Here is a 27,816-nt window from a genome sequence, read left to right on the forward strand (position 1 = left end):
GAAGGCTGAAGCAAAACAGGCATGGATAACCTCAAACTTCTTGATGTTACCTATTATTAGCTCTCCTTTCCTGCTAAGTAGTGGACCTACACTTTCCTTTGCCTTTTTGCTGCTCCTAATATATTTATAGAACCTCTTCTTATTGCCTTGTATGTCCCATGCTAGGTGTAATATGCACATGCACATCTATCTTGGCTTGTTTTGTATTGCCCATTACCACAGTACACACACACACACTCTTATGAACTTCTTTCTGTTCCTAACAATATCAAAATGTTTTAAAATGAGATAGTGACTTTTCTTTATGTATTATATAATCAATCTGGAATTTATTTGTGATTTTTTTTTGCAAAGTTAAGAATTCTCTACATACATAAAACCTGTTCCAAAACAGTTACACAACAAAGCATACATTTGTCAAGAAAACAGTATAAAATGCATACTTACTGGGGGAAAAAAATCTAACATAATACCCTATCCCAGGAAAAAGCTGCAGAAAGAAAAGGTTTATTTACTTCTTATCTCCAGTTCCTTATGCTTTTTCATTTTGGAATATTTCAACTCATTGCCTTAAGGCTCCTTTTGCTATGGTTTTAATGCTAGGCTGCCTGACAAGTCCACAGTATCCCAAGATACTTCTAAGAGCAGCCATTTTAGTCAACAATAGCATTGCATAGCCCAAAGCTTCATATACCACAAGGAGGCAGCAATTTAAAAGACAAAACTAATAAATATAGTAAGCAAGGTTGTGTTTAAGAGACTAAAAGGTGTTTAGATACAGTTATTGGAATAGTCTAGATTCACCTATTGATTCACTGGGAATAGGCAACTTGTTTAAAAATGCACCTTGTAGTGTAACTGCTTTACAGATACTGAGGAATCACCAGTCTTTAACTATTCCCATATACCCATTTTACATTTTAATAATAAAATTGCCTTACCAAAATATTATATATATTATATAAAATAGAGCTTGTTTACTATCCAGGCTCAAAAAACAAACAAAAACTGACAACACTTCTAGCCAGTTTTGGCTAACTCTGTAACAAACCACCCCTGTTGTGATCACTAGCAATGCCCTTCACAGATCTTTAGAGGACAGTAATCTCATTCCATTACTGTCACAGTGATTTAGCTTGTATAGTCTGTTGACACTGTAAGAATGTGAAAGTTCTTCTAGCTGCAGGTAGAGAAAAAAGTGGTTCCTAGAATCAGTAAGCTGTTATGAGGTGAATGACTGCAGGTCACTGTATAGAGAAGCAACTAGTCAACAAACAAACAACAAAAGCAAACGGTCAATAATTTATATAATGAGTGATTTCTTTCCAACATATGATGCTAAAGACATTTCAAGTAATGAAATTTTCTTTTACATTGTTTGTACTGGCACAAACTTCTTGTGTTACCTAGATACTATATTCCTCAACCTGCACAGCTAAGGATTTTATTTATGAACCAGATGGTATTTTAACTAAACAAAAGAAACACTTATATAACCACAAGTTTCAAATCAAAAAATAGAAAGACTTATTCAGGATTTCAACTCTGATCTTTGTTGGTTCTATCTCAAATAAGCCTCTTAAAAGAAAACCAAGTGGACTGGGTCACACTGCTAATTAAGAAACATGTTTTAAAATAAATGCTATGGGGCTCCAGATTCCAAACATAAGCACTAACAATAAATGGCCAAGCTTTTCAAAAGGACTTGCGATTTTGGAGTCCTCAATTTTTAGGTACCTAACCTGTCACACATCTTTCAGAAGCCTGGTTTAGGAAAGTGCTGCATACTCACACTCTCAAAATTAGGCCACTTGAAGGTCTCATATTGGCTTCCCCAAAACACCCACAATCACTAGTCATTTTTGAAAATTGTGGTCAATAAACTCAATACTACTTGGCACTTGAACTGCAGTTTATCCTTTCAGATTCTTGAAGTGTGGCAGAATCAGTGAAACAGATGCAAGTAGAACTCCAGAGTTTTTAGCTCTCTATTTTGAGTTCAGTTCACTAGACAATGCAGTCCCCATCACCACTTGAGCCACAGAAGTAATGTTATCTGAGGCCACCAACGGACCACAACATTCTTATTCAATGTGAGAAATTTTAGAGGAATTCCTGTACTTTCATTATATGACAACACTTGCACAAGGCCAGTTTTTAGATATTGATTTTCTTCAGAAAGGTATGCACTGATATTCTCAGTGTAATATCTGTATGTTCAGGTCATTCTCCTATTGCTGTTATAGCAGGTATCTCTCTGCAGCACCTACTTCATGTTATTTCAAGGGAAAGTTATAAAGGTCTTATCTATATTAGAAGATATGATTCATTTCAGTGGGGGATATGAGTCAGAAGACTCACGTGCAGTATACTAAGAACAAGTTCAATAAATCATCAGAGGGAAATAAAAGAGGAGAGGAGAGAAAAAATAAGATTAAAAGGACATCAGAGGATGAGAGAAGATGAAGGAAATGTGTATGTTGTCTTTTGAGTTTTGGCTAAAATATCACAAACCTCTGTGGCAGTTAATTCTGAACTATGGACATTAAATCTGCATTTTGTATGGATTTATTTTCAGCTATTTAAGTGCATCACAGTTATGTTAACCTTATTGCATTACAAACAAACAAACAAACAAAATCCAGTTCCTCCACCTGGAGTTAGCAATAGAAATGGAGGAAGACAACAATAAATCTATCAGATAGCACAATTATCAGCTGTATTTGGTAACCTGATTACTTCCTAATATGAAACAGAAAATATTTGGCTGCTAGATAGTAATTTACTTTTAAAAGTCCTTCATTTTTAAAGTACTTCCATTGCAAACTGAAAAAAGTAATGGAAACATTTCCACTGACATCAGGGCTCTGTAAAAGTTTATTTTTAACAAAACCTACATTTGAGGTCTGGGACAATTTTAGAATGTCTCTAAGAAAAACTTACATTCTAAAGCATGGTAAAGTAGTTCAAAGTCTTCCTTTGTTTTAGGATTCAATCTTCGCTCATGCTCTCTTCTCAGTCTTTCTTCCTTCTCTCTTTTTTTCCTTAACTTTTCTTGTGCCTCCCATTCTAATCGCAACCTTTTTTCTTTTCTTAATTTCTGTACAACATTTATGGCATGCCATCGTCGGAAATATGTCTGTAATACTATTACCTAAATAGAGTATAAAACAGATGAATAATTATCCATTTAAAGTACAATGCCAGAAATTTTGTTTTAAGTAGAAGAGAAATTTGTTAGAAATTATAGTTTTGTTTAAAATGTACAAAAACTAAATCATGACTTTCATTGTACTCCGACCAAGGTACATGGTAGTTCTGTTATTGACTTCAGTAAGAGCACAATTGGGCCCAAGTGTACCACTGACCATCTAGCTTTAAGTTATCAAACATATGCCTGACTTGTGATTATAAAAAATGGCTCTCTCATGATTTTACCTCAAATTCCTCCTCAAAACTCTCCTTTGCCATGCCAAGATGCCTACAGAAAACTTGCCAAGAATTAGGCAGCTAGTATGCTGAAACCACTGCCTACTATATTGACCAATACTGTCTCATTGTTTCCCTGTACTCCCTCATATGTCTGTATCGCTCTGTTGTCTTATACATAGATTGTAAGCTCTGAGGCAGGGACTTTTTGTACTGTGTTTGTACAGTGCGTAGCACAATGGGGTCCTGATCCATGACTATGGCTCCTACGTGCTACAGTAATACAAATAATAATATATAAAAATGTTCAATAGCATGTACAATGGGTACAACTTAGGTAAATATACTTGAAAATCTGGCCTTTTACACTTTGAGAGAAAGTGAAAATTTAATGGAAAATCAACTATATTTTGTTTGTGGACTAGTGGTTGAAGTGAGACTACCAAGGTTATGTTCAGGGTATTAAAGTAAGAGAGCAGACCTGGTTGTTGATACATAACCTTTTAAAATTCTCTTTGCATTTGTTAATGTACTTTCTTAATGCATGCAAAAAAATCTCACAATGCAGACACCACCATCAGTTTGGGTAAACAGATTTGCCATGACAGATGGGGACAGACAGTAGAGGACAGAGTTTGCTGCTGAAGATCTCCGAAAGTAAAGAAGTTCTTGGTGCAAATATCAATCTAAGGCAGGGATCGGCAAAAGTTGGCACGTGGCCCGTCAGAGAAATCCACAGGTGGGCCGGGACAGTTTGTTTACCTGCAGTGCCCACAGGTTCAGCCGATGGCAGCTCCCGCTGGCTGCAGTTTGTTGTTCCATGCCAATAGGGGCTGTGGTAAGCAGCGTGGACCGAGGGATGTGCTGGCCACCATTCCCGCAGCTCCCATTGGCCTGGAATGGCGAACCAAGGCCAGTGGGAGCTGCAATCAGCCAAGCCTGCGGAAGCTGCAGGTAAACGAACTGTCCCAGTCCGCCAGTGGATTTCGCTGATGGGCCACATGCCAAAGATTGCTGATCCCTGGTCTAAGGAGACCATTCAGTAGACCCAAAGAGACAAAAACTGGCAAACTGAAGCTGGCACCTGTGCACCTAAGGAAACATGCAGTCAGCCTGGGGAAGGGATTAGGGACATGGAGTTTGGCTCTAAATGTGATAACTAGCTTGCGGATAGACGACAAGAACTTGCAGCACAAGGAGACCTGCAACTAGACTAAGAACATAAATCCTAAGGAGACTCTCAGCAGATTCCACTACATCATGTAACTCCACAGGACTGCTCACCCAGTTCAGCTTCCCCTCAATGAATAAACAAAATTTATTGTAGAGTAGATACATTGTAAGGGTTTTTCAGGTACAATGCTGTAGTATCTTTTTGTTTGTTCTGATGCATACAATTTGCCTAACTAAAGAAACTTTATGAGAAGGCTTTGAGGAAATGAAAACATGTTTAGACAAACTTCTATACATCGCAGTTGGGATGTCACTCATTCTGAGAGAGAAACCACAAAGTCTACAGATCAAATTTCTCAAGATGTGCAGTAACTAATGATTATTTCAATGTTGTTAAAATATAAGACTGATAACACTGTAAATTAGCAGATGCATGCTCTCTCCCTATCCCACTGGCAATCATAAAGTTTAAAGATTAACAGGCATTTTTGCCATTCATCGTTAAACACATTCTTTGAACACTTATCCCATCATATGTATAATGTGTTGCTTTACAGATAAATGGAAAAGAACTTACTGCATCAAGTCTTTGTTTATGATATTCTTCTGCTGTAAGATATGTTCTTGGTTCTATTAGCTTGTCAGTCATGTTTGACACATACAGGCCAATTTTAGTCATCTGTGTGGAGGTTGTATTTCTAGTCTGTTGGCACTTATTTTTCTCCACAACGGTCTGGAACAAAAATATAGTTTATGTTAAAATAGGACATCATAACAATCCTATACTGAAGATTTTTGTATTTTTTTCAATTAAACTGAAAGTTGGCTACTTAAAATCATGCAAGTTAATCTAATTAACTATTTGTTTTTAAGGTAAACTGCTTATTTTGATATATATTTCCAATTTATGTTCAATTATTTCTCCAGTCAGCTTAATTTATGACAACAATGTCAATATTCTATTCTGCTTAGCAAAAAATGTTCTAAGTGAAAAACTGTTAAAAGATTACCTGTGTCTCCCTGCAAAATACTTGAATTCCTTTGTCACATCGTTTTTTGGGTACTGTTTGTGATCCTGCATTATGAAATTCCACACCTGTTACCCTATGCTTAAATCCTCCCAGAAATGGTTTACGATAGGTAGGCCTTTCAATCTCTACTGCTACATCTTGGAATGTGTCAGAATCTGTTCACATATAAAAATCATAGATACAATTGCATACTAGTCTGTAAGTAATCTGATTACAATTTGACACAAATATTAATACATATTTGAAAAACATTCTTGACCTGTTTGCACTCTCACAGTTATGACATCAGGCATGTTGTAGTCCTGCTGCAATTTAATTGCTTTGATTGGGTACTGTTCTGGATCAAGAGAGAACATCTCAATCTGGATAGTGCCATGAGGCCTAACTCCAATATCCATTAGAGTCTCACTATCCTCAATTAGCCTCCCTAAAAGAAAAAAAAATTAACAATGTAAGGTGTTCTTCTCTAATAAATGAGGATATAGTTAAGAATTTTCCTCAAAGAAATAAAAACTACAGATGATTTTAGTGAAACATATAAAAGAATAATCATGGTGTTTTCAGCCAGTTTGATGCTGACTTTAGGGAAAGTTTGTGATACTTCTGCCCCAAAAGATGTCAGATGTAGCACTGTTACCATCACACAAAGAGAAAAAAATCATTCATATTCACTTTCTAGAAAAAACAGCACAGCAATTTCAAGTATTTACTTATCTTATTTGTTAACATTAAATACATCTGAAATTCTAGCTTTTACATTTAGTTACACTTTGCCTGCCTTGAGGATTTAATGTATTAGTAAAAACTCTGCTGAGTGACTTTTAATACATTTTAGTTTTAATATGAAAACTAAAAATAAAATTTCTGGGTTACACAGATAACCAAACATGACAGCACCTCTATTCTAAAACATACTGAGAATGCCCTCACTCCAGTCCCCGATGAGTAAAATTTGGTGGCTAGATTCACCATCTGGAAAGGTAAAAGCAGACAGAATTCCATGGGATTTAAGCACTTTGGAATATTCTACCCAGAAGCAATACATTTTCAAGTTTCTTGTGACTTTGGCTGCCCAACTTAAGACACTTTACAGGCTATGTGCTCAGCACTTTCTCAAAGGTGTCTCCAGTTGGGCAGCCAACAACTGGGACACACAAACTAACTAGACACTTTTGAAAATCTTGGACATGGTATTTTCTATTTAATATTTCTGTTTACAAACTTGCTAATGTTTGTGCAGAATTGCTGTGTGTGCACAATAAACAATCTGGCCAGAAACCTGAAATACACTAGATATTCTGCTGCAGACCTCTGGTTTGGTTTAAACACTATAACGCAGATTAAAATTAATGAAAGATTGTATCAATGTACTTGAAATGGTTCATATTTCTTTAATGGAAAGATGTTACTAAAATACATGAAATTGAGCCCTGGGTCTGTTAGACAAGGTGTTTAAAATGCCACTGTAACAGGTTTGAAAAGCCTAGCCTGCCAATTCCATTGCTGCCCAGCACTGAGCCACTCTGTGCTGCTTTTTGGTCATCTCTGCTCCTGCAGATCCTCCATGAAAAAAGAAGGAAAGGAAAGGAAGAAAGAAAGAAAACTGACTCAAGCAGCAGTTTTAAGAAACAGATGCCAGGAAAACCACCTTCTCTGTGTCATTGCCATAAAGGAAAAAATTAAGGACAGTAATTTTCCAGAGCAGCCTCTACCACTTGGATCTTACCATTTTCTAGTTCCCGTAACCACAAAACACCAGCTGTTTCCTTTCTAGTCCTACCTAGCTCTCTGCTACTAAATCAGACATGCTCTAAGATTTCACTTACTCTTAAGTTTTCTGAAGTAGAAAAAAAAGGGTCTGGAACTTTCCAAGTTTGGTGTCCACCCTGAGGTAATATTTTTGTGAAATGTTTAAGGAAAATAACTGGACTATAATAATAAGACACGTTTTCATCATTAGAAAACTATTAAGATTTTGTTTGGTTAATCAATAAAAAATGTTTGAAGTGTGGTTCTCCTGTGAGGAGTTGATGTAAAAATGCAACTTCTTATTCAACAGACCTGTTCCCTGTGCATTCAGAGATATATCTACTGACTGAAATAAATGTTTACTGCTTTTTGTCATCCAGAGACAAAGCACTTAAATGAGTGTGAGCTGAATCCTATTCCTCCAGGGGTAAAATCATTCTGGGGGTAATTACATTGATTTCAATGATCTGAAATCAGGCCTGTTAAATTTACTATATGCCAGAAATACATTTCTACTAAGAGTACAAAATAAGATCCTGATCCTGCAGTTGGAGCCACATGATCAGACTCCTTTACTCATGTGGAGCCCCAAAGAAGTCTACCTTTGATGATCCAATTGCAGGATCGGGGCCTAACCATTTATTATTTTTAACAGGGCTGAAGAACAAAGGAAGCTTTTAATATATCTGTGACACGTACCTTGAAACATGACCTGTAAGACATCCTGTGGTATTTTTAGCTGTGACGCAAAGCATTGCTTGAGCATCCCTACAGTTTGGTCAATGTTAAAAGCCATTGTGATCCTCTGGATATCAGGAAACAACATGATTTTAACTGAGGAAAATAAACAGAGATGCCAATTCCTGTTATATTAATTAATGGATTATAAATATCCTTTTATTTAGATTGAAAAACTGCATCTCAGCTCTTGCAATATCCATAAAGCATTTGTCTCTCCTCCATCCATATATGCTGCATGTGCACAGTGTACATTTTATATCTATATATAAGAAATACATTTATATTATAAATGTTATATTTAAAATGATTTACACCTAAATTATAAAATGTAAACAAATCAGAATGTAAAACATAAAAATGGCAGCACTATGTGATCTTGAATGCTAATATGACAGAACTGCTCAGTTTATTTTGTAGTTCTCAATGAAGAGAACATTCTAAACAGAGAAACAGGGATCAATATATAAAACACCTTTCATTTATTCTACACTTCGCCACTGCGTTAGGAGTAAAATATTACTTTAATCGGTTTGTTTGGTGTTCCAGCAGGTGGATATGGTGAAACACAATTTTTATTAATATAATATGGTTAAAGTTGATTTTTACATCAAAAATACCAAATATTGGCCGGAGTCCATGTTGCCTCAATAAGGTGATGAGAAAAAGCCAAGTTGGCAAGTTGTGAATAAATATGGTAAGAGAGCTTTTGTAAAAAGATGGCAGTAACAACCAATTTTTATGAGTGGCAAATTTTATACCTGTTGCTGTAGCATTTGTCATCACTTCTGGCAATCTCTCAGATTCCAAAGCCTCCAGTTGCACCCTATCTAAGTTGTATGTTTCAGCTGCTAACAACTTAGCAAATGTTTCTGTAGTAATTTGAGAAATTTCTTCAGTTATTGCAGTTAATGGAGCAGTTGGCTCAGATACACCTTGTTCACCTTTTTCAAGCAATTCTTCTTGATTACCCACAACAAGATCATTTTCCTGTTCAAGAACTGGTTCCTGCCCTTCTATACTTCTCTGCTCTTGCTCCTCAAGAGCTGGTTCCTGCCCTTCTATCCTTGTCTGCTCTTGTTCTTCAAGAGCTGGTTCCTGCCCTTGAGGCTCTGAAGCGGGTTCCTGCTGTGGTTCCTGCCCATGAGGTTCTGGAGCAGGTTCCTGCTGTGGTTCCTGCCCATGAGGTTCTGGAGCGGGTTCCTGCTCTGATTCCTGCCCGAGAGCCTCTGGAGCTGGCTCCTGCTCCTTCTGTAGTCCATCCTCATTTGATTGTGATGCATCTGTCCTTGTTTTCAAAAGAACTGATGCCTCTGCAGTACTAATGTGATCAATCTCTGTATTGTCTTCTGCTTGTGGCTTTATGTGCGTGTGTTCTATCATTTGCTTTTCAGTGTCTGATGCTTCAGTTTTATCTACTTCACTGTTGCTATCCACCACCTTCTCTGGATCAGCCATTTTCCTGAAATTTAAGATTACCTATTTTTAAGCTTGTTGCATGAATAAGCATAATAATTCACAAACTTTTTTTATTTACTTTAGAATTGCATAGTGGTGCCTATTACCAAGCATATGGGTACTTTCAATCACCAAACACACTTAACCATGTCTATCACTATACTGCCTACTTAATGGTGGCTTGGATCTTTGGATCATAAAGAAAAGCTTTACCAATCCTTGCAGCAGTGGGCTCAAGACCACCCAGGCAGTCAGGCAGCCCCTGGGCCAGCAGCAGCAGTTTGGGTGCATGGGAAAGGGCTAGGGGCAGAGGGTGCAGGCGCGCGCTTACCTCAGGGTAGGGGATCCCACTGGGATGGTCCTGCAGCTCATAGGTGGCAGAGGGGGAAGGATTCGCATCACATGCTGCCTGCAGGCCCTGCCCCCGCAGCTCCTATTGGCTGCGGTTCCCGGCCAATGGGAGATGCAGCAGCTGGCACTTGTGCACGTCCACTGCCTAGGAGCTGCTGGGACACAGAGCTGGATAGGGTGTCCCTGCCAGCCCTGCCGCCCTTCCCCTCCCAACACCAGCAGGGGTCCCGGGCCATGGCCACAGCCCAGCTCCCCTCTTCCCTACACCAGGAGTCCCAGGCCGCGTGGCACAGCCTGGCCCAACCCTCCCCTGCAGGGCCCCGGGCCACCTCCCCCAGCACTCACAGACCATCCCCCCTGCTTCTGAGCACTGATGGCCACGCCATCCAAGCTTTAGTTACAGGTATTTTTAGTAAAATTCATGGACAGGTCCTGGCATACACATAAGAGCCGGAGTGGGGCCATGCCGCTGCTTCCGGGAATCGTGTGGACCGGCTCCTGACCCTGCTCCCTGGCTGGAGTGCTGGAGCAGGGCAAGCTCCAGACCCCATTCCCCAGCGGGAGTTCGAGGGCCATCTTAAAATGGCTGGCGGGCAGGATCCAGCCCATGGGCCGTAGTTTGCCCACCCCTGATCTAGACCATTCCTGACAGGTATTTGTCTAACCTGCTATTAAAAATCTCCGAAGATGGAGATTCCACAACCTCCATAGGCAATTTATTTCAGTGCTTAATCAACCTGACAGTTAGAACGTTTTTCCTAATGTCCAACCTAAACCTCCCTTGCTGCAATTTAAGCCTATTGCTTCTTGTCCTATCCTCAGAGATTAAGAACAATTCTTCTCCCTCCTCCCTGTAACAACTTTTAATGTACTTGAAAACTGTTATTATGTCTCCTCTCAGTCTTCTCTTTTCCAGACTAAACAAACCCAGTTTTTTCAATCTTCCCTCATAGGTCATGTTTTCTAGACTTTTAATCTTTTTTGTTGCTCTTTCTCCAATTTGTCCACATCTTTCCTGAAACATGGCACCCAGAACAGGACACAACACTCCAGTTGAGGCCTAATCAGCACAGAGTAGATCATAGCCTAGCCATTAGTTGGTAAATTTCCCCCCGCTACAATGAAGACCTCACAGAGCAAATTTCACTAGAGATGGTAGCCGCTTATAATTTCCTTCTCTGATACTCAACCCACGATGTGGGCCAAGTGAACCTGAATCCTGTCTATTTTCATAGCAAAATATGTAAAAAAAACACCTTATGGTAAAAGAGCCAAGGGAAGTAATGCAAGCTGGAGTCACCCTTTTGGAGAGTGTTCAGTCAGTGAGACCTTGCGAATAGGCCTAAGGCAAAGGAACATCTCTTTTGCATCTGTTATGTGCACAGCACAGGAACATTCTCTGTGCTACAGTGGAAGGAGCTCAGAGTGACTTTCCCAACAGCTGTGCTCTTGCCTCACTATCAGCCTCAGTGGATCTGCAGGGGTGTGCCAGGCTCCTGCTGTGGAATCTGAGGACATGTTGATACAGTGTCACGGTACCTTGATGCTCAATGGGCAGTCACTGTACCAAGCTGATGCAACAGGATGCCAATGCACCCTCGTGTTGCCTCTGCACCTCTCCCTTGCCATCATGCAGTTGAGATTTCCCCACCAAGCCCAGAATATGGTTTTATTCGGGCACTGGGACTGCGGGCTGTGACCCCTATTACACTGTCCTCGATTAGCAGCTGATCAAGTACAGCCCCCAAAATGCACCACAGGGCCTACAGCTCCCAGAATGCACCGCAGCCCCCGACGCCCACAGAGCCCGGTCTACATTTACAGGTAGAGCAGTAAGACTCTAACTCCCTGCATGCACTGCTCCGCTCCGCCTCCTAAGCGCCTACTGCGGGAGCAGCGCACGGCATGCTGGGAGCTGTAGGCGCTAACCTCCCCTTTTTTGTACGCGTAGCGCTTCCCTCAGCGGCTCCGCTCCTCTATGCCGGCTGCCGGCGCCGCGCGATTCCCTCACCCGGGACTGGTTTACACCCCGACTCGAGGCCCCTTTACCTCAGCCCCGCTTCCCGAACAAACCACCTCTCTCCCCCAGCAGTCTTGAGCACCGCTCGGATGTCGTTGTAGCCATGGCAACCTGGAACTCCACACGTTCTCGCGAGATCGAGGGCGGAGGGGAAGGAAATGAGGGGGGCGGGGCGCACAGGCTGGGGCTAAGTGAGAGCGGGTAGTGGGGCGCGGAGGCGGCTCCTCGGGCTGGATCCGGTTTGACACCCGCTCGCGCTACGCTGGGGGCTGCTGCGTCTGAGCTCTGCACCAGCTTCTCGTCACTAACACAAAGGGGAGACGAGGGGTTGCAAAACGCCGGGGCTCGCTCCTGGAGCCCAGCTAAATACGGCGCTGGTCACTTGCACTGAACCCTAAGCCAGGTGCGTGCTGCTGTGTGAGCGGCGTTCGTGATTAGTTACGCAATTTAGGTTCAAGTGGCGTTTGAAGAACACGTAGAGATGCAAGTGCGCACCTCGTTTGCGTGAATTGTATTCGTTCCTGCGCGCAGAACTTATAATTGTGCATGCACATTTTTGAAAATGCGACCTTTCATCAGATGTCACTTCACCGTTACACACAGAACCTGCTCTGACGCTTATCAGAAAAGTAAATGCATTATCTGAATGAGCCCACAAATAGTGCATGTAACCTAAATGACACATATTACATTAAATTAAAATTAATATGTGCGCACACACTGTTCAGATGTCACAAGGTAGTGGCAGTTGACCTATTGGCAGTGCTGTAGCTTAAACATTTTACAGCTAATGCAGAACTGATCCCCTAATGAGCTTCCACTTGTTACTAACAATATCCTGAGTAAGTATTCTGGTTATTTTGACTACAATGGGCAAATTACAGTGCACAGACAGACTTGTTGACATTATGTGAATATTTTGATCTATTAATATAAAGTCTTAACACTTTTTAAAGGAATGGAGACACCCCTCATTCATCACAAACACAACCACCATTTGACTTTCTGGTGTGTCTTACTACTACTTACCATAGCACTCTACATGTTCAAAGTGCTGTGCAAACATTCACTTGCCTCTAAAGCAATGGGCTTAAACTGCAGCAAGGGAGATTTAGGTTGGACATTAGGAAAAAGTTCCTAACTGTCAGGGTAGTTAAACACTGGAATAGATTGCCTAGGGAAGTTGTGGAATCTCCATCTCTGGAGATATTTAAGAGTAGGTTAGATAAATGTCTATTAGGGATGGTCTAGACAGTATTTGGTCCTGCCATGAGGGCAGGGGACTGGACTCGATGACCTCTCGAGGTCCCTTCCAGTCCTAGAGTCTATAAAGCAGTGGTTCTCAACTTGCAGTCCAGTCAGCACACAGTTGCAGCCCATGAGACATCTTCAGGGCCATACAGGTAGTACTGGAGCAGCCCACAATGGTAAATAGGTTGAGAACCACTGCTCTAAAGAGTAATCATTGAGGCCTAGTGCAAGAATTCATGACAGATCAGATTTTCCTCACTGACCTTCTGGTGAATCAGTCATGCCTGACCGTTCATAGCTTTGTCCTCTCCTGGCTGTCAGAAAAATTGATGCCAACAGTGGAAAAATGAAGTCATCTTTCTTCCAAATCTATTTCCATCATTCCTTTCCTGTTTATTTTCAGCAACCCTACTACCTTTCCTGTTCTACAAGATCAAGCACTATCACTTGTGTCTTCTCTTCAAATCATGTTTTTCTCCTCTTCATTTCCATCACTAAACCCTTTTATCATTTCACACCTCATCTATCTGGGTTATTATAACAGTATCTCAGTGCTTTCCCAAAGAGTGAATAACTATATTCAAAATAGGTCAGCTGTATAACTTTCTCCCCATTCTCCCCACACCAGCCTGGACTATTTTCCCCATCGTCCTCATGTATTACTCTTCTCTCTTACCCTCTCTCACACTGTCCTTGACTTTGCTTCTGTTGATTCATTCTTTCTTGCTACAGTTAGTTGTACAACCCTAAGCTGAGGTATGAATTTTACATTTCCTTCCAAATATCATACTAATTTCCTTCAGCCATGTGTTCCAAAGCCTTGGCCCTTCTCAAGAAAATCCTGAATTTTACCCTTGAGGATAACAATTTCATAGATCTGGAGGAATGAAGCTGAGAGGTCACTGTCACAGAAAGTCTCTGAGACACCAGGGGCCACTTTCTATGGAGGGCCCTGCAGAACGGGCCAGACTTTGAAACTGACGGTTTATTCTGTAAGGAACAGTGACTGGAGCACTGAGGTGATGTGCTATCAGTGGCTGGTGGTGGTGATCAGGCAGGCTGAAGCATTCTGGTGTAAACAGTTTGTTTTTAAATGCTGCATGCTCATAGTAAGGAAAAATGAGTTGTATTAATCCAACCTGGAGATCAAGAGGCTCATGAAATAATCCAACAGGAGAGTTATAGCCTTTGTGTTAATTTCATGCAGATGTTTTAAATTTAAAAAAAACAGGAGGGGGTATTTTTGCAGCTACAGCTATTTAAGCATCCAACAGCTTTCAGAGGTAGCCATGTTAGTCTGTATCAGGAAGAAAAAAAAAAAGAGTCCTTAGGGCACCTTAGAGACTAACAAATTTATTTAGGCATAAGCTTTCGTGGGCTAGAACCCACTTCATCAGATGTATGAAATAAAAAAAATACAGGCGCAGGTATAAATACATGAAAGGATGGAGGTGCTTTACCAAGTGTTAGGTCAGTCTAACCAGATAAATCAATTAACAACAGGATACCAAGGAAGAAATTTTTGAAGTGGTAAGAGAGTGTAACCTCCCTTGGTATCCTTCAGATAGATGCCATAGCCCTATAGTATCACATATCAGACAAATTTACAGGTATGAATATGGGCCTTCTCATCAGTGGAAATATGGAGATATCCCAACAGCTGTCTCCATTCTTAGACCTGGCCTGAAACCTGACTGGAGAAGGTCAGGATATTGACAGTGGATGGGTGCAAACTCATTCTCTCTAGTGACTCTCCTTGGCCTCTCCACTTTAAACACAGCTACGAAAATCATCCACTTTCCTACCACAATGACCATAGCCAGTGCCGCTGAATTCCTTCATAGGCTTCACCTTAAATATCAGATTCAGTCCTATAGTTCTCCCCTTCAAAACCCTACAAAAACTTAGTTCCCATCTGTCTCATGGTGTTTGGCTTGCTGCTGTCTAAATGACGGGCTTAACAAGCCTTTCATTTCCTTCTCCAACTCTTGTCCACTGTTTCTCCTCCCCCACCTTCCCCAAAGTGTTTTATATGTTTTAGCTTAGGCTGCAAGCTCTTTGGGACAGGGAAACAGTCATTCACTTGTATATAAAGAAAAAATTGCAGTATGTTTTGTAGATATTAGCACTTTTTTTTAAAAAAAAAATACACAAACCCTGGAGAGTTCTTGCAGCCAACAACAAAAAAACCTAGGTCACATTCAGAGCACAGCCACCCCAAACAGATCAGGTAATAGTAATGGAGACCTCACTCACAGTTGCTGTTACATGGCAATAGGTACATTGTGTGGTCTAATAAACTCTGAACTCTTGCATTAAGTCCCATCCTACACAATACTTTGAGATTTTCTGATGAAAGTCAATATGTAAATTCAAAGTGTTTTAAAGAGGTGAAGTTTCTTAACTTTAAAATTTGCTCTGAGTTGCCATACTGTACTACGTCAGATAATAATGTTTTCTTTTATTACATATTTCCAGCATTATTAATAGGGGACAATCAAGTGCTAACAGATTGCCAAAATAATCAGTCTCTAAAATATGCTCTGCTAGCACATTTGTCTTAGAATGAATTACTTTTAATTTATATAAGATGTACAATATTACATCTGACAAATTAACTCTTCTCTGTAAAATGTGTGTACACTTTGCTGGTTACTGCAGTGATTTTGATTTAAATACCAAATATATACATTTAATTTTAGTGAGTTAGTGTGTAAAGTAAAAAAATTACTACACTTCCCTTTTCTGCAAAGATGCATTTTTTGCTGGTTAGCATAAAGAGTGAAATGAAAATGGTCACTTAAAAACAATAGCACACATTAATCATCATCGAGCTCTAATTCATTACTTGTCCCCACTTTATTACCAGCAACTGGTATTTAATGTTGAATCCACAACATAAAATCAGTTAAATTTTCAGTCTTATCATGCAGAGCACATATGATTTACTTGCTGTTTTCTGCAGCTTGGTCTACCACCATAACCACATCAGTCAGGGCGGGGGATGCGGGAAACCCAGGGAACCCACACCCAGCCGACATAACTATGCCAACCTAGCTGCATCTACACTGAGCACTGTCAATGGAAAAATGCTTCCGTCACCATATCTAACTTCATTCAGGGAGGTGGCATTCCTACACCAACAGAAAATGTGCACCGATGGAAGGAGTTAATGTCAACAGTACAGCTAGCACAATCTCCATAGTGTAGATACAGCCCGAGATAATTAAACCCCTTGCAATTATTTTCATTATGGGGTTTAATATAGGAATAAGCCATAACAGGGTCTCAACTTGTAGTAACAGTTTAGAAAAAGAAAAGCAAGAAAACCCGTGTTAGCGAATTGTAGGGTTGTTTTCACTAAAGTGTTTACAAACAAAAACAAACCAACCCACTAATTAATTTATTCCCAGCTAACTCCAGGTATTAACATATTTGTACAGGATAGTCTAGACACTCACCAATTGTTTGTTCCAGAGTGATTTCCTAAACTTTAGAAGTATACCATTTTAATAAAAAACTAGAAATTATTGTAGCCTGGAACTGTGGGTGAGGTAATCTTTTACTGGACCAACTTCTGTTGGTGGAAGAGACAAGCTGAAGAAGCTTGAAAGAAGCTCTGTGTAGTTCAAAAAGCTTGTCTCTTCCACCAACAGAAATTGGTCGAATAACTGATATTACTTCACCGCCTTGTGTCATGTCCTAGGACTAACACAGCTAACTTTACAAAATGTGTTAGCCACCTTGAGGTAATTTGCCAATTAACCAAAGTCAAAAACACTAGTGCAGACACACCTTGTGTGTGTGAAGAAGGGAGAAAGGACTGGAAGATCGTTTTGAAGACTACAACACATACTTCTACTTAACTACTACATCCCTTTTCTTGTTTTCAGCAGAGTTGGCACATGATTTTTTCTTTGTGTTTCAGTTGCTACTGTACTTTGGAGACGTGATAAGAAAAGTTTTTTTCTTGTGTGTATGGGAAAAATACTAAATGCAATAACATAATTCATACTAATTTGCATATCTTCATCTCACATCAGCTCAGTACCCATTAACTAAAACCATTTATTTTACTCTTTCATCATCTGACATTGCTCACCCTCATTCAGCTTATAATCGTTTGCCATTTGTCATCTAACAAAATTGCATTTTTTTACCTCACTGCAGTCCTCATGTGGAATGCCATCTAGTGGCTTTATCTGGGAAGATACTAGCCCTTACCCATTTAAAAAAAATCTTATTGTGGATTACTAGCAATACTACAAATAAACAAATCCAGCTAAGCTATGGAACCCATTAAAAATTGGAGGCATCTATTAAAAACCTCTCATTAACGTAACCAAAAGATACTTTAACTTGGCAATAATCTTTTAAAATGAATATTTTAGAATTTCTTTTTTCAAAATGTAAACATTCAGATATTTACAAAATATAAACTAGCAATTTTGTCCTGAAAACATCAACTAGTCAGCTACTGTAACAGCTCTGTCCATTCAATTCAGTATAAATATAATTTTAAAAATATTTAGAAATTCTACAAATGTAGTAAATTAATATATATTTTGTTCTGTATTACAGTACTTTCCCAAATACATGCTTGGTGCTGTAAAAATAGGAACACCCCCCACACACACCAGATAATATGCACTCTAAACAGATATGTCAAACATTTAAAAATATGCAAGCAAAACACAGTGGGATGATACTACAAATCTAGTTTCTTTGCCTGTATACTCTCCCCAACAATCTTCTCCTTACCATTTCTCCAGTATCCTAAATGTATTCAACTTTAAGCTTGCTCTTGCCTGTATATTAGGTATTTGGATCTCATTAGTTCCTCATAACAAAAAAAGCATAGGTTAAATCGAACTACTTATGTGAAAATTCATAAAGAAAAGTCCACCACTATGAACGATGTATGATATTAAACTCCTAAAAGTCGAGTCCATATCCAACCATTAATACATTTTGAATATCTAAAATATATATTTACAATTACCTCCTGAACATCAAATCCAATTACAGTAAAGAACGGTTGTGCAGTTTTTGTTACTGAAAATACCACTCAGAAGCTGAAGCCCCATTTTCCTTTGTTTCCTCACAGGTTTATAGGTCAAAACACTTTGATATATTTACAGATATTTCAAATCAAATCAAATCCTGCCTGAAGTGTGAATAGCTATTCTTTAGTGACAAAAAGATACAGACTTAGTCTCCTTTCATTTAAAAGTTGTAAAACATCTTTTCCATACAAAATTTCAACATCTCATGTTGAAAATGCACATAACTGTTTATTTGCTGTTGCCCAATACTTTTATCTCCTCAGCCACAACCTGGAATCTCAACATTCTGGAGCTCTTATTTTTGTATGAGTATCAACTCAAAGCAAGGTCCCAATCCATGTCAGTTTACCGGTATAATCTGATAATTTGCTTAAAGAGTACATGAAATATTTCACATATGCAGTTGGCTACTCCTTACCTGAAAATACTTGTATTGAAAATATTACAGTCACCTGTGCACTAGATAGCCATATAGACAATCCTTTACTTTAGCATTCAAATCTAATAGCATTTATACGTAATCAATTTTCATAGCAGGGATTCCAACCCTTTGTAATAATACTCTTCTATATATAGCAGTGCTAAAACGTCTCAGTTTATGTATTTTTTTCAATGGGAATAAAACAAATAGCCTTTGCAAAACAAGTGGTGCATTTGGGAAGAACAGTTTAATCAAGTGGGCTTAGCAAATGAAACATGCATACTGTGTACAGAGTTCTAGCTTTGCCATATCCTAAGCTGAAAATGCCTCTATCACTCACTTTTTCTTTGGACTTGTTAATTATCCCCCGCAAGAGGTTAACTGCCTTGTATATACAAGTAACGTGAAGTAAGTTTCACATAACTACCCAACATTTTGGAATCTTAGTTGTAGTCTGCTTGCTAACTTCATGGTATCTCCATGATGAACTGCAGATTAGAGTTCTCCTGCAACATTATCCATGTCTCTAAATGCAACAGTTTTTAGTTAAGGAAATAGCCTCTCCAAAACTAGCTGTTTTATATATAAATGTACTGGCAGTCTATTAATCTAAATCTTTAATGCTCACTGAGTTCTTCTGTATAAAACTGCATTGTTAGCCTCTGAGGAACAGTATGTGAGCTATAAGTCACTTGCAAACTTGAAAGCATTACTTGCATCATGGTACTGAAAGAATAAATAAAAATAGCCTCAGCTCTGATCCCTGTGATTTCTAACTGTTATGCTTTTCAATGTTGAACTCTACAGGTTTATTAAGCACATTGAAATATTTTCTTCACAAATGATCTTACTCTATTCCCATTTAAGTAAATAGGAAAACAATCTGGCCCAAACTATCAATTATGAATGTCAAGTTCTTTTATCAGAAGGCTATATGCCAGTTCACATCAACACAGCATGAGCTGAGTTACAGATGCATTTGTATATTCTTAGGATTATCCTCAGTGATTCTCAAATCCTTAAAAATTACCAGCACACTATCAAACAAAATTCACCTGTGGAAGAGTAGTGGAACTTTAAGTTTAGTACTTTTTGCCTCCATTAGTTAAAAAATTTTGGTTGCAGACTTGTTTTTTATTATTTCCTTTTTCCCAGAGTGACTTCCAAAACTTTACAAATGTACCACTTTAATCAAAAGTATCAAACGGACACACAGTTTTATCTGTATTTATCTCACCACAGCTGATCATCAAGCATTTGTGTAAAATGCAGTTCACCCCTTCCTCTTCTTGCCTTAGCCAGTTCAGTGTAGCCACAATCCAGAGTCTGACACATGAAAATTGCTTCTATGCTGATAAAATGTCAAGAAGTGGATCAGACAAGAAAAGAAGGGTAATTACACAGAAGAAAGTTTCTGTTTCTGCTTAAATATATTGTTAAATCAACAAGCTAGGGAAGAAAATAATCAGATTGCTCAATAGCTTAAAGTTCTAGTAAAGCATTTTTGCAAGAAAGTCAGACTGGACCTTTACATCCTGCTAAATGTAAATAGAGGCAAAACAAATCATATACAAAAAGCTATTTTCTTTAATTTAAAGACAAACAATTTTCAGTAACATGATACTAATATTTAATTAAGTGTTTTTTTTGATTCTCAAGTAGTTACAGAAATAATGCTGACTATTATATTGGCCATCGCCATTGGTCAGTAGGAGGTTCTTCAACTAAAGGCTCCCATGGTTTCCACTGTGCCATTTTTCTTGCCAGAGAGAGCTCACTTTCAGCCTGTTGATAAAAATATACAAGAGATTTTTAATTTTAATTATATTCTGAAATATTAATCTAAATCTAACTAATCTATAATTGGAGAACATATTTTATGAATTTACAAGCTCTTTGGATAACAAAGTTCCATGTAGAGTGCTTTGCAAGCAATTCAGTCATTGGGCCAATGGATCACAAAGCAAAGCCATAAAATCTATTCTCATGTCTGATGTGGCACCTTAGAGACTAACAAATTTATTTCAACAAGTACTCCTGTTCTTTTTGCGGATATAGACTAACATGGCTGCTACTCTGAAACATGTCTGAACAGTCCATGAAGCCCACTGTTAATTATGATAGAGTTCAAATTTACAAGAGTAAGTAGAATGGCACTGCAGTAAATTAAGAAAATGCAGAAATTTGCATTTCTATCTGCCCTACCGCTAGGGCCATACCAAGTTCATAGTCCATTTTGGTCAATTTCAAAGTCATAGGATTTTAAAAGTTGTAAATTTTATTATTTCAGCCATTTAAATCTGAAATTTCACTGTATTGCAATTGTAGGAGTCCTGACCCAAAAGGAGTTGTGGGGGGAGTCACAAGATTATCACAGAGGGGTTGCAGTACTTCTACACTTATTCTTGCCTTAAGAGCTGGGCGGCCAGAGAGCAGCGCCTGCTGGCTGGGAGCTGAAGGCAGAGCCGCTACCACTAGCAGTGCAGAAGTAAGGATAGCATGGTATGGTATTGCCACTCTTACTACTGTGCTGCTACTGACAGGGCACTGTCTTCAGAGGTGGGTGCCCGGCCAACACCCACTGCCCTCTGGCTGCCCAGCTCTGAAGGCAGCATAGAAGTAAGGGTGGCAATACTGTGACCCCTCCCAAATAATCTTGCAACTCCCTCTCCCCCCACAACCCCTTTTTGGGTCACGACCCAGTTTGAAAGACACTGGTCTCCCCTTAAAATCTATATAGTATAGAGGAAAAGCGCACAAGACAACCAGATTTCACAGTCTGTGACATGTTTTTCATGGCCGTGAATTTGGTAGGGCCCTACCTATAGCTACAGTTATGTCATGAGCGGTATGTTTCTTACAAGAATTCTCTATTTGTGACATAACCTCTACTTTAAAAAAAGCTAGAAGTTTGCAGATTAATTAACTGATTAGTTGAACATGAGTGAGAAAAAACTCTGAATAAAAACAGAATAGCAGCAACCCAACTTCTCTTAAAGGCAAGCAGAAAATGTAAATTCTTATGTGTATTGCAGTAATTCCTAGGGTGCTCCAAGATACTAGGTGCTATACAAACATAACGAAAAGATTCTTCTGCCCTAAAGAATTTACAATCCATTTGTAAAAGGAGATTAATCAGATATTGAATTAAGGCCGATTTATAACTAAATTAAAACAAATTGTAGAATTATGTTATATAACCCCAAATAGCATGAATGAGATCATCCATTACAAACATACCTTTACCCTGCCAACCCAAGATCAGATTACTCAACACCCACTCCAAGTGACACTGCAGCATATTGGTTCCCAAACAGAGTGAGGTTGCCTAAAAGGAGTTCAAGACCATTCCAAGCACGGAAATGGTCTTAGCTCCACGTAACCAACAGAGCAACTCAATCCACATCTTTGGGGGAAGGGAGGGAAACAATTCAGAGAGAAACTCCAGGCTCCAAGGGCTGCTCTGTCACCTTTCCTGTCTGACTGGCACCCATACGAGAGGGAGCTAGCAAAGATTCCATACTCCCAACCCCAGTGCTTCCTAACTGAAGAGCAAAGAATGACCGACACCTCTTTATTAAACCACCCACCTTCCTGCCTTCCCTCCCTCCCACATCATGGCCATGCAGTCTGAGAACGTAACAAGCAGGAAAGGTTGTTTAAGCAGTACACTTCTCCTCTTTGGCCCACAGGAATACTTGAGCACTAACACTGTTCCTCTAAGCCAAGCATGGATCCCTCTTAGGGTTCGTATGTGGGTAGGATAGATAATCCTGGGGAAATTCTGTGCCACTGTGCATGCAGAATTTGTGCTGAAATTAACACTGAGAGTGTTGAATTTCCTTTTTCCCTCACCACAGAAATGGGCTGCAGAACTGTTGCAAGAAGAAGACACTGCTGCGGTGGAGAGGGAGGAGGAGCTGGAGGGTTCCTGGCAGCTGCAGTTCCCAGCATGTGCTGAAGGAAGGAAGTGGCATGCAGAAAACTCCACACAAGCCCAGGACCCAACATCAGGCTGTTTCTCCCTCTGGCTCCCTGGGCTCTGGGGGTTAGGTTGTGTGGGTGTCTAGGCTGGGAGGGGCCCGCAGCTGGGCTCTGGAGGGGACGGGATGCAGGTGTCTGGGCTAGGGGGACCCACAGCATATGAGTGTCTGGGCAGGAGGGAGCTCTGCAGCTGGGCTCTGGGGGTTTCTGGGCTGGGGGCACCCCATAGCTGGGCTCTGGGGAAGGAAGGGGCACACGTGTCTGGGCTGGGAGAGAGCCCTGGCTGGGCTCTGGGGGGTAGGGAGTGCAGGTCTCTGGCCCCCTGCTAGGCTGGATGGGCAGAGAAACAGGGTTTTCTTTAACACTGTATTCCTGGGGGAATTTTTTTGTGTCTGTATTCTTACAGCTTCAAAAGGCATGCTGCTATTCTATATTTAATACACTCTTAATACTTGTCATTTCTGTTTTCACAGAAGAGAAGGAAAGCACTCGTATCTAGTTGTTGCTCTTCAGCAAGGCATTTTTAAACAGTATCAAACTTTACCTGTATTATCACTTCTTCTATCTGACCACTTTTCATTTTGTCTTCTAGTTTTTGCACATTAGGTTCCTGTGAATTCAGGTAAGATAAAATAAAATGTTTAGTTTTATTTTAAAATCTCAAGTGCAGAACTCAAAGACAGAACTTAAAATAGATCACACACAATGTCCTTTTCTTCCTAAATGGAACCACTCAAATGAGTTAGCTTCAAGGTGACCTATTTTACACTGCAGGAATACATGATTCCAGTACTGTTCTTTCCTGCTATAAGCAATGTCTCATTAAAAATATAAAGAGAAATCCCCCCCTCCCCAAGATATTTTATTGCAATTCAGATGTGCAGAGAAGCAAAAATAGCATTCTGTTGTACCACAGATTGTGGACAGAAAGTATGATCATAGCTTTCTGGAGAAATAAGATATTCATCCATTCAACAAGTCACTGTAGTCAAATAAAAGCAAGAATGCAACACTAGAATGAGCTATTGGACCCTGCCAGATAGAAAAGTGGTTGTTTAAAAAAATGCTGAATGACAAGAAAGAGCTAAAAGAATAAGTGAGTGTAAATAAAATACCCAGAAGTCTGTTATTCTGCAAATCTTCAGATAATTACTTTCTATTTCTATTTTTAGCAGAAATCAGTGATGAGACACCATTGCTCTTTTCTAGTAAAATACACAAAAGAGTAGTAGTTTATGTAATCAGAAAGAGTACGTGACCTTGATCATCTCTCTGAAACGAATAACTTCTGGATGTTCTTTGAAGACAGACTGAGATTTTGAGAATACTATAGTCTTTGTTGTACAAATTCTGTATATAAAATATTTACAAGTAGTGCTATACTTACTGTTTTTACCATGTTAAACCGCTCATTTACAATCTGTTCAGTGTATTTCCTATATGCTGCATCTTTGGGGATGTCCTGCAGAGCAGCGAGGATTTTTGTATACAGTATTCTCAGGTGCTGAAATGATTGGAAGACGTGGAAGTGTGTAAATAGTAAATGACTGTTAACAGAAATATTTAAATAATCAGCAAGACCACAAAGTAAAACATAGAGAACTACAGCATTCAAATTCACACTGGCTATACCAATAAAGTAGCTGGGTCTGACTGCAGAATTCTGACCTGGGTTTGGGCCAGGATGTGTTTCAATTTGGGGTTCCAGTTTGGACTCATCTGTAGAGTCTAAAACTACCTTGCTAATCTTGTTTACTACTTTCCTCATGAAGTGTGCTGTGAATATTTTAATCTGTTCTCAAAATCTGGCCCTTAATCTATCCCAGAGATGTTAATTGGCACAAAGCCTTAAAGAAAAAAAGCAAATAATCAAAACCAAAGATACTGCCCTCCGCCCCTCCCCCCCCCCAGTCCATTAAAAAGGGCACCTATTACCGGTGCTGATGTTAGGATTTCATTTACATTCATCTGTAGAAAAGTCTGTGGATTTGAATGAACACCCTCCGCATATTTTTAAGAAACTTCAGGGGTTAGGAAAAAATTCACAGCAGCTGGGAAACAGATGAGATTGGGTTGTAGTAGGAGAAGGTCGACAGTGGAACCAACAGGGTAACTTCTGAGTGGAAAGAATAGGAGTGGGAAGGGCAAGGAGCAGAAGCAAAATTAAACAGACAACAGTGGGAGAAGAAAAGGAAAACAGCCTTGTTAAGACCAAGGGATTAATTGCAGCCCTAAATTTACTCTTATAAAAGTTGTAAGACAGCCCTGTAGATATGGCTCTTTATCTGCAGGAGTTTATACTCCTGTTAACTCTTTCCAAGCAACAGTAGCAGTGGCACTGGCATCAGCTCTCCCTAGTGGGATTATTGCATAGTCTGAAAATTTCAACATTTTAGAGAAAGATATGGGATTGCTGTAATATTAAACAATCTAAGAGTCCTTTCAAATGTATTAGTGGAAAATCTTATGTGCTAGATCAGTGGCCCCCAAACTTTTACCTTGCACCCCCCCTTTCCCCTGCCTGCTTTCTCCCCCCACAGCCAGAAGCAAGGCCACTGCTCTGGGAGGGGGGGAAGCAGACAGGGGTAAGGGAGCCAAGGCTGGGGGCAACTGAGGCCGTGTGGGCAGGCAGGGGGGCCTGGGCGGGACCAGGAGCAGAGCTGGCAGCGGGGGGGCAGGAGCAGAGCTGAGTGTTGTTCTCTCCTCTTCTCCTCTCCCTCTACCGTGGGGGCTGGTCCAGGCCACAACATCCCCAGAGGGGGTGCATCCCACACATTGGAAACCTCTATCCTACATGAAATAGCAAGCTACTTCCTTAGGAGTGCCACTGAGAATTATCAAGAGATTTATTCTTCGTATTACAGTGATGCCTACGAGCTCGTGTCTTGAGCCAAGGCCCCACTGCACTAGACACTATACACACCTAACAAAATATGGGTCCCTGCTCCAAAGAGTTTACAGTCTAGACACCGCTCCTGCCCCGTAGATCAGGTACAATGAAACCCCGCTATAACGCAATCTTTGGAGTCCAAAAAATCCCATCGTGCTAAATGCGGGGTCGCAGTATAGCAAGGTTTCAAATCAGTCAGGTGCTCCCCAAAGCTTAGTGCCCCTGGTGCCTACTGCCCAGCAGGGGAGAGGAGCTGCGGCCCCCCACCTGCCGGGGACAGAGAACTCCGGGGCTGCGGGCGCTGGTGCTCTTTGTCCCCGGCAGGCGGGAAGCCGCGGCTCCTCTTGTAGCTGGAGGGAAGCTGTGGCCCCACACCTGCCGGGGACAGAGAACTCCGGGGCTGAGGGCGCTGGTGCTCTTTGTCCCCAGCAGGTGGGAAGCCGCGGCTTCTCTTGAAGCAAGAGGGAAGCCGCAGCCCCGCACCTGTATTATACTGCACCATACTGTATTATACTGTACCTTAAAGGGGAGCCAATCTGCGATCGCATTATAGAACAAAAAATATCTGCAGAAGAACTGCCTTTTTTTAACAGTAAACTTTTAAAAGTAAACCTCTCCAGGCCGAAGCCAATATTCTCCATCAAACTGAATGTTTTGGAGCTGGTCAAGTTTTAGATTTCAAATAACTGTTCTCCCTGTAGCATCATAAGAGATTTAAAATATAAATATAAATAAATTAATGGAGATATCCTATTTTCTAGAACTGGAAGGGACCTTGAAAGGTCATCAAGTCCAGCCCCCTGCCTTCACAAGCAGGACCAAGTACTGATTTTGCTCCAGATCCGTAAGTGGCCCCCTCACGGACTGAACTCACAACCCTGGGTTTAGCAGGCTAATGCTCAAACCACTGGTGAGCTATTGATCCCTCCCCTGCCCCCAAGGAGGGGAGTCAAGCAAAACAAGTGAAAACTCTGATTTCCAGTCTATGTCAATTAGATATTAAAATATACTTGAAACATACCTCGTGAGGATTCTCAGCTACAGCTAGTCCCACGAGCCCAGTGGTCTGCACAAACAGAACACATTTAGTAAGCCAAAGCATTTATTTCAAGTCTTGCTGTAATACACACTACTGACTCATCATGTCAGTGAACTGAAACATATATTGGGAATTACAATATTTGGAGTTAAGGGTCAGAAAAAAAAATCACACAAATCCACAGGGCTGGGAGCAAAGATCCTCCAGCTCCCTTTACTGAGGGCTTGCCTTACTTACAGCACTGCAACTGCATTTCTCCCGTCTGCATACTTAATCCACCTCTCCAAGAGGTGGTAACTATGTAGATGGGAGAAGCTCTCCTGCCAACATATCACTGTCCACATAAGGGGTTAGGTCAGTATAACTATGTCACTGAAAATCCACAGCCCTAGCAATTTAGTTATCCTGATACAGATCTGTAGCGCAGGCCGGCCCATAGCCAGCGCAGCGATGGGTGCACTACAAACGCAGAGAAGGGGGCAGCTCACGGTAAGTAGTCGGTAGAATTAACGCGTCCCCCCGCCCCCACCGGCTTTCACACGGGCTATTGCTCTGCTTTGCCCCCGCAGCAAAACGAGCAGGCAGCACCGCGGGGCTCTCGGCGTCAGGGACTGTCCCTGGGAAGGGCCCTTGCCAGACCCGGCTGCTCGGCGCGTCCCGAGGATCCTCGGCTGCAATCTGAAGCGGGGGGGGCTTAACCAGGCTCACCACCGTGAGTGCCCGCCGGCCGCCAGGCCTGCCCTTCCCCCGGGGGAGCCCGAGGCAAGCAGCCCCGGAAGGGGACCCCTCCGAGACCCGGGCCAGCAGTGAAGGAGAAGCCCCTGACCCCGGCCCTCACCTTCTTCAGCGCCCCGGCCATGGCTGCGGGCAAGCAGTACAGCGCCGCCTCCAACTGAGCAAAAATGCGCATGCGCCTCGTAATATTAGCGAAGCTTTAGCTGTTGATTAGAGGACAAGCCGGGGGAAGACGAAGGCCGCATGCGCCTAGGAGGCTGGGCCTGAGAGCGAGGCTGGGGGACTTCTGTCTCTGAGTGCGCGTGCGTATGCGGTAAAGTACTCGCAGGCGCTGTTTCTAAGCGGGGCTAGCGCTAGAATGGAGGATTGGAGAGCATGAGGAATGCGCATGTTCTCTGCACAAGAGCGTCGGTAGCAACATGAGCATGCGCTACCTGAGCTCAGCGAGCGAGCCCATGAGCGGCTGCTACAGCGCTGCGCC

At 41.0% G+C, this 27,816-nt stretch overlaps 3 protein-coding genes across 12 annotated transcripts in view; 1 reads left to right on the plus strand and 2 right to left on the minus strand.

The window, feature by feature from the left end:
- Nucleotides 1–12,053, minus strand: part of IQUB (IQ motif and ubiquitin domain containing) — a 42,517-nt gene extending 30,464 nt beyond the window's left edge. The window contains exons 1-7 of one of the 2 annotated variants that reach the window (XM_030549142.1): nucleotides 11,979–12,053; nucleotides 8,882–9,582; nucleotides 8,082–8,216; nucleotides 5,893–6,060; nucleotides 5,613–5,788; nucleotides 5,180–5,335; nucleotides 2,944–3,154 (exon numbers count right to left, since the gene is read on the minus strand). In XM_030549142.1, coding sequence (XP_030405002.1) covers nucleotides 2,944–3,154; nucleotides 5,180–5,335; nucleotides 5,613–5,788; nucleotides 5,893–6,060; nucleotides 8,082–8,216; nucleotides 8,882–9,578 — 1,543 coding nt within the window. In that variant the 5' untranslated portion in view covers nucleotides 9,579–9,582; nucleotides 11,979–12,053. The remainder of the gene's footprint in view (nucleotides 1–2,943; nucleotides 3,155–5,179; nucleotides 5,336–5,612; nucleotides 5,789–5,892; nucleotides 6,061–8,081; nucleotides 8,217–8,881; nucleotides 9,583–11,978) is intronic. The other variant, XM_030549143.1, reaches the window with a different exon arrangement.
- A 3,987-nt stretch (nucleotides 12,054–16,040) lies between these two features.
- Nucleotides 16,041–27,728, minus strand: NDUFA5 (NADH:ubiquinone oxidoreductase subunit A5). Its single transcript, XM_030549158.1, has 5 exons — nucleotides 27,439–27,728; nucleotides 26,583–26,627; nucleotides 24,059–24,175; nucleotides 23,216–23,281; nucleotides 16,041–20,472 (listed from the first exon to the last, which is right to left on the minus strand). The coding sequence occupies exons 1-5, from the start codon at nucleotides 27,508–27,510 to the stop codon at nucleotides 20,371–20,373; spliced, it is 402 nt and encodes a 133-aa protein (XP_030405018.1). The 5' UTR covers nucleotides 27,511–27,728; the 3' UTR covers nucleotides 16,041–20,370.
- ASB15 (ankyrin repeat and SOCS box containing 15) overlaps nucleotides 26,388–27,816 on the plus strand; it is a 49,530-nt gene continuing 48,101 nt past the window's right edge. For 8 of the 9 annotated variants that reach the window (XR_003998532.1, XM_030549149.1, XM_030549144.1 and 5 more), the window contains exon 1: nucleotides 26,644–27,089. Coding sequence is in view for 4 of the 9 variants with exons in the window: in XM_030549144.1 (XP_030405004.1) it covers nucleotides 26,967–27,089 (123 nt within the window). In the remaining 5 variants the exon portion in view is untranslated. Of the gene's footprint in view, nucleotides 26,406–26,643; nucleotides 27,090–27,816 lie in introns of those variants that run through there. The other variant, XM_030549150.1, reaches the window with a different exon arrangement.

Source organism: Gopherus evgoodei, chromosome 1 (assembly GCF_007399415.2).
Source record: "Gopherus evgoodei ecotype Sinaloan lineage chromosome 1, rGopEvg1_v1.p, whole genome shotgun sequence".
Taxonomy (NCBI): Eukaryota; Metazoa; Chordata; order Testudines; family Testudinidae; genus Gopherus; species Gopherus evgoodei.